The following is a 6365-nucleotide window of genomic DNA, read 5'->3' as shown; positions in this document are numbered from 1 at the left end:
GGGTGGGGAGAGAGAAACAGCGATTTGTTGTTCCACTTATTTATGCATTCATTGGTTGATTCTTGTATGTGTCCTGACCGGGGATTGAACCTGCAATCTTGGCGTATCAGGACAATGCTCTAATCAATGGAGCTACCCAGGCAGGACCCTCTCTCCTTACTCTTTGTTGTTGTTAATCCTCACCCAAGGATATTTTTCCATTGATTTTTTGAGAGTGGAAGGGAGGGTGAGAGACAGAAACATCAATGTGAGAGAGACACATCCATTGGTTGCCTTCTGCACATCCCTGACCAGGGCCAGGGATCAAGCCTGCAACCCTGACTACCCTTGACTGGAATCGAACCTGGGACCCTTTAGTCCGCAGGTTGATGCTCTATCCACGAAACCAAACTGGCTAGGGCTCTCCTTATTCTTAAGGGTCCTAGAAGGAAGAGGAAGTTAGGACACAATAACCAAGCTAACCTTCATTATAATTAATACCATCACTAACCACGTCTCATTGTACCAGTCCCTGCTGAGCACCTAATATCTATTGTTTCATTTAGCCTTTTCTACTACCCAAAATAATTGTAAGGCACCATTGACCCCCATTTCTGAGCTAAGGCAACTAAAGCTAGGAGAGGTTAAATATATGCCCAAGGACAGTCAGCTAGTTAAGTGACAGAGTCCAAATTCAGGTCTAGTTTGCTATAGCTCTACACAGCAGATAGTAGTGGTTCACAAACGGCAGTGCATCCGTCACCTAGGAAGCTGCTTTAAAAAAAAAAAAAAAGCCTGGCTGGTGTTGCTCAGGGGTTGAGCACCAACCTATGAACCAGGAGGTCACAGTTCGATTCCCGGTCAGGGCATATGCCCGAGTTGCAGGTTTGAGCCCCAGTGTGGGGCGTGCAGGCGGCCAATCAATGATTCTCTCTCACCATTGATATTTCTCTCTTTCCCTCTCCCTTCTTCTCTGAAATCAAGTACAAATAAATTTTTTTTAAAAGGAGGAAAAAAAAAAAGATTCCCTAACCCCACTCACTAAGATTCTGCTTCAATAAGTCTGAGACTTTTTAAAAACAAGTTTACCAGGTATTCTTCCATGGGAGCAGGGCCTGACATTCCTCCGGCCAAGAGATCAGATGACAGGCAGGAAGGAGTATCAGTGAGGGGTCCAGAGGAAACAAGAATCATAACCACATTGAGTCCTGAAGAGTTCTCTGGCCTAGAGTCTAGTTTGTCCTGCTGGGCTTAGTGTCTTCTAGTCCCAAGATGCTTCCAAATTCCTCAGCACCAAAGTTTTATGCTTCAGGAAAATTTCAAAAGTTCTGTGACCGAGAACAGTCTTGGCTCCATGGAACCCTCAGAGGAAATAATGCTTCTGGCAACAGTGAGGGAGAAAACAGCCTTTTCTCCTAGCCTACCAGTATGTTACCCCAGGATTACGATACTAAGGGGACCAGGGGAATGAAATTGTTTGAGAGGAGCTATGCAACACAGAAGACACAAGACAGTCATGATTGATTGTAGGAATCGCCTACACTCCAGAATGCTTTATTAAGACCTTATTTTATTGCTTATGCAGTCTGACATTGAGCTATACACGTTTCCCTGTGCTGGTCCCAGGTCACTCTGTGCAGAGCTTCTGTGGCTGTTGGGAGGTGGGACACTGCTAGGCAGGGGCAGGACCTAGAACAATAACTCCTAGGAGCTGTAGAGGGGGCATTGGGCTTCAAGAGGGTCTTTGGGTGAGTAGAGAGATCAGGAGTATAAGCCAGAGCCCAGGGGAAACATTTCCTGAGATGAGCCAAGCCCCAGCCCCTCTGGGGTTTCCAGAACAAAGGCTGGGTGTGGAGACCAGCTCTGTGGAGGGAGCAGGGATGCACTGTCTCCAGGCGACCCCGGAGCTGCAGGAGCTCAGCAGAATGGCCAAGGTGATGGGTGTGGAATCTGTGGCAATTGGGCTTTCCTGTAGGACGGGGGCAACTGCATTCATGGAGGATAAGACAGGGAACCTGTTCCATCAGAGACGGGGTCATTTCTCAGGTGTAGGTATGATGCTCCCTTAGTTCCCTAGTCTGGAAGAACGTGGGGTCGGGGGGCAGGGGAGGATGATGTTTAAGAGTTTCCAGTTTCCTTAACCAAACCCACTCTACAAGTCTCTCAGGGGTACACCTTCATCCACCCATCTGGTTGCTCTCACTCCCCCAGCTTTTCTCACAAGGCACTTGTTACAGGGCTGCTGAGGGAAAGGGAGCTAGGAGGTGGCTCTGATGGTAATGCCCAACCTCCAGGGTCAGGAGTCAAGGTGGTCAGGGGCTAGCGGCTGCCATAGTACAGGTGCACTGCCAGGCCAATGAGCAGAGTGGCCAGGAAGAAGGCGGCTGGGAGCTGCAGCCGCAGCAGAGCTGCTGAGAGCACGGCGTTGACCACCAGCGAGCAGGACACCACAAAGAGGCGTGTGATGCTGCTGCCGTGCTTCATGACAGCCGACATGAGCAGTCCATTCAGTGCCTGGCTGAGCACCACGAGCGCTGCCCATCCTGAGAAGCCCTCCAGGAGGCCTGGGCCGGGGCCGCCACCTGCATGCAGACCTAGATTCAGGAGCACACCGAACGTGTAAAGGAAGAGGTTCTGAAGTGCCAGGGGCAGCCGCTGTCGCTTCATGAGCAGCTCTGTGTACACAGAGGACAAGCCTGAGATGAGGCAGTACAGGATGAGGAGCAGCAGTCCTAGTGGAGTGATATGCAGGGGCATGGGGCCAGCCTTAGCTGCTGGAGGGGACCCAGAGAGGGTGCTCCCAGGGTCCTGGAGGCCACCAGCTGCATAGCAGGCCCCCGCTGCCATCAGCAGCAGCAGTGCTAAGCCCTGGCGTGCAGAGAGGCGGCGCCGGAGGCAGAGGCAGTAGAACAGGGCTGTGCTTCCAATCTTGAGATTGCTCAGCACCTGGTAGGTGCTGGGGTCCATGTATCGTTGAAGATAGATCACCAGGTTATTGTTAGCGCCGTAGAGCAAGGCTGGTAGTGCAAAGGGGGCAGCCTGGCGCCAGGGCGGGGCCCCCCGGGGCCATGCTTGCCGGCCTACCAGAAGGGAGAAGGCGCACAACAGTAGCTTGGTCAGCTCAGTCAGCAGCACAGCTGAGGAGGGTCGGAAGGGCACTCGGCCATCCACATGGCACAGTGCCAACAATGGTGCATGGGCACCATACATGGCAGTGGACAGGAGTAGCATCAAAATCCAGCGGGCCTGCCTGGGACGGCCCAGGCCTGGCACTCCCCCGTCCTCTACACTCATGCCCACATCAGACCCTGGGTGGCCTGTGTAACTAACAAGGGGCAGTGAGGATGTGACACGTTTGAGGAGAATCAAGATATGGAGTTGGCTCCCAGGAGGCAGGAGCTGCGGTACGTCAGCTGCAAACTCCACACTCAGGGTGGGAAAGGTCTGGTGGCCTTAGAAGCCACAGTCTTGGGATCAGTCCCATTGGGTCAGGGAGGGAAGGAGGTATGGAGGACACTGGCTGATGAGCCACTACCCACCCTCTGCAGGAAGGGAAACAAGGATGAAGGAGGCAGGAAACTTGGAGACAGTAATGGGGTGACAGCCAGGGAAGCCAGATATGGTGTCTGTGGTCGAAAGGCCTCCACCTGCAGGCCCCAGCTTCTCATCCTGCCTCCCCCACAGGATCCAGAGCTAGTCGGGCCCTTTCCGCAGCGACCGCAGATAGTCCCTTATTGTCTTCTCCACATTGGGCACAGCATATGCCTGAGCTGCATAAATGCCAGTGCAGGTGCCCACAGCAAAGCCCAATACCGCTGATGCCCTCAGTTTGGCCACCACATAGCCAGCCAGGAAGCCTTTGAGGAATGGGGAGGACAAGAGCGAGCCATCCTGTGGAAAAAGATTCAGGAGGAAACTCAGTAGGTTCTCCCCTTCTCTAACCAGGAGCTCCTCGATCTGGGCTGAGAGCATCCCATCACCTGCTCCTTCTTACTCTGGAAAGTTGTAGTACGCTCTCCAAAGATTTTCTCAAGGTTCTGGAGGCAGAAAAATAACCTAGGAGTTCTGATCACATAATCTCAGAACCCTGGGGCTAGGAGGCTCCACACACAGAACCCTACTGCCACAAGGCCACAGAGGAACCTGGCCCTGCTTGCTTCTCATTTCCTAGCATGCTCACCCACTACTGCGGCCAAACTGAACGGCTTTCACCTCCATGCTCATCATGCTACTTCCCACCACAAGAACACTGCATATGTTGTTCCATCTGCCTGGAATGTTCTCTCCTCCCCCTTCACCTAGTTAACCCCTATTTAAGATCCTGGATCAAGTGCCATTTTCTCAGGGAAAATTTCCTTGAAGTCTCAGAGAACAGGCCCTCAATTAGCATTTGCTGAATAAATCTCTACCACCCATTCAAAAGCATATTGGGCAATGAAGCCTACAGGGGGTGGCGTCAGATGCAGTGTTACCTGGCCCACACCACTTCTGACTTCGTCTTCCACACGCTGCTGAAGGCGCTCTAGCTGGTTCTTGAGAAAGGCCAGGTCCTTAAGCTTGGGCAAAGAGTCCTACGGAAAGGGAGAGACTGGCTCCAGCAGACTGACCTAGCCCCATCCCCTGCTCCAGTCTATCAGAGGCTGGGGAGGAGGTGGGATGGGTTGAGCCTGTGAAACCTCTTTACATAAATACCTTCCTGAGATGACACTGGTAAAGGAAAAAAGGGCATTGAAAAGGATAGAATTCACACTGGGGCCAGGAAGGGGGTGACAGATGGATGTGCATCAGTAACTTACAGGAACTTCATAGAGTAAGCAGTGTGTAGGGAAAGCGGGAAGGGCAGCTAATTAGATCAATCAGGAAAATACTAATGACTTGACTATAAGCTATGTGGAAGTGGAGACCAATCTGTCTTGTCTACTGAGTCACAAGTCCTAATGCAGGGACCAGCAAGTACTCAGTAAATGTGTGAGTGGTGCTGAGCTTTCAGATCAAAGGTAAACAATGGCCCAAGGCAACTCCCTGGACAATTTGGAGGTAAATCTGGTTTCTGCCGGGGCTTCCCCTCCTCTCTCCCCCAAGGCCACCCCAAACTGAATGTGTGCCTCTGCATGCTCGCGGGAGGTGGCAGGGGCGGGGCACGGCTGTCTGGAGGAGTATGGGTCAATAAACTGGGAGATTCTGACGCATAAAGTATGAACTGCAGTGTGTGTGCCAGCGAGTGTTTGAATGAGGGTGTGTCAGTATGAATTGGAAACAAGGTGTCTCTGGGAGGGGACATTCCCAGGGCTAGGGAATGGAGCAGAGTCAGGAGAGTGTCAGAGCGGACGGGTTTGAATGTGAGAAACTAGGTACTGAGATGGACCCCGGAGGGGAACCCCGGCGGCTCCTCAGCTGCTCGCCTCCTGGATTGCTCCGCCCATCTACTCCACACTTCTGCCGCGGGCGTGAGCACAAGTCCACCCCCAGGGAAAGCAAGGGGCATCTCACCCATGCGTCGTCTTTCCCCAGGACTAAAAAGGTGTGGATACCACGCCGACTGCAGACCACCCCATGGTCACTCACCTTGTCATCCGCCATCTTTCCCCGTGGAGCTTGTTGCGCAGGCGCAGCCCCGCCTCCCCCTCCCTCATACCAAGTGCCCATCATTACTGAGGGCGGAGGCACTTCCGAGAGATTTTTTTGAAAGGTTGGAGGCGCTTTCTTTTTTTTTTTTTTAAATATATTTTATTGATTTTTTACAGAGAGGAAGGGAGAGAGATAGATAGTTAGAAACATCGATCAGCTGCCTCCTGCACATCTCCCACTGGGGATGTGTCCGCAACCCAGGTACATGCCCTTGACCGGAATCGAACCTGGGACCTTTCAGTCCGCAGGTCGACGCTCTATCCACTGAGCCAAACCGGTTTCGGCTGGAGGCGCTTTCTTAAAAAAAAATTTTTTTTAAATGTATATAGAAATATATTTTTATTTATTTCAGCGAGGAAGAGAGAGAAACATCAATGATGAGAGGGAATCATTGATTGGCTGCCTCCTACAGGCCCCACACTAGGGATGGAGCCTGCAACCCCGGCATGTGCTCCGACCAGGAATCCGAGGGTAACCTCCTGTTTCCTAGGTCCACGCTCAACCCTGAGCCAGGCCAGCTGGGCCAGAGGCGCTTTCTTGGCAGCCGAGCTCAGGCGCTCTTCTGCCCACAGGTACTCCCACGTGACTCCTGCCCACAGGTACTCCCACGTGACTCCTCCTCTCGGGTCTCAGCTGCGCGTGCGCGCGCACGACCTGGGCGTGCTGCTGTCACAGGTGCGCGTGAGAGCCCCGCGCACTTTCGCCTGGTGGGTCACCCGCCGCTTGCTGAGCTCACAGTTGCGTGGTGGTGTCGGCTG

At 52.9% G+C, this 6365-nt stretch overlaps 1 protein-coding gene across 1 annotated transcript; it reads right to left on the bottom strand.

Annotated features, from left to right (window-relative positions):
• Positions 1-2024: 2024 nt before the first annotated feature.
• SLC35A4 (solute carrier family 35, member A4) lies at positions 2025-3291 on the bottom strand. Its single transcript, XM_005881061.2, has one exon. The coding sequence runs from the start codon at positions 3271-3273 to the stop codon at positions 2299-2301; it is 975 nt and encodes a 324-aa protein (XP_005881123.1). The 5' UTR covers positions 3274-3291; the 3' UTR covers positions 2025-2298.
• Between the last annotated feature and the right edge of the window lie 3074 nt (positions 3292-6365).

This window comes from Myotis brandtii, unplaced genomic scaffold, assembly GCF_000412655.1.
Source record: "Myotis brandtii unplaced genomic scaffold, ASM41265v1 scaffold668, whole genome shotgun sequence".
Lineage (NCBI taxonomy): Eukaryota > Metazoa > Chordata > Mammalia > Chiroptera > Vespertilionidae > Myotis > Myotis brandtii.
Note: the sequence above shows the minus strand (reverse complement) of the source record. Positions and strands in the feature narration are given on the sequence as shown.

What these genes read in the sequence shown, in the direction of transcription:
- SLC35A4 (XM_005881061.2), bottom strand. Translation starts at nt 3,273, where the DNA reads ATGAGTGTAGAGGACGGGGGAGTGCCAGGCCTGGGCCGTCCCAGGCAG.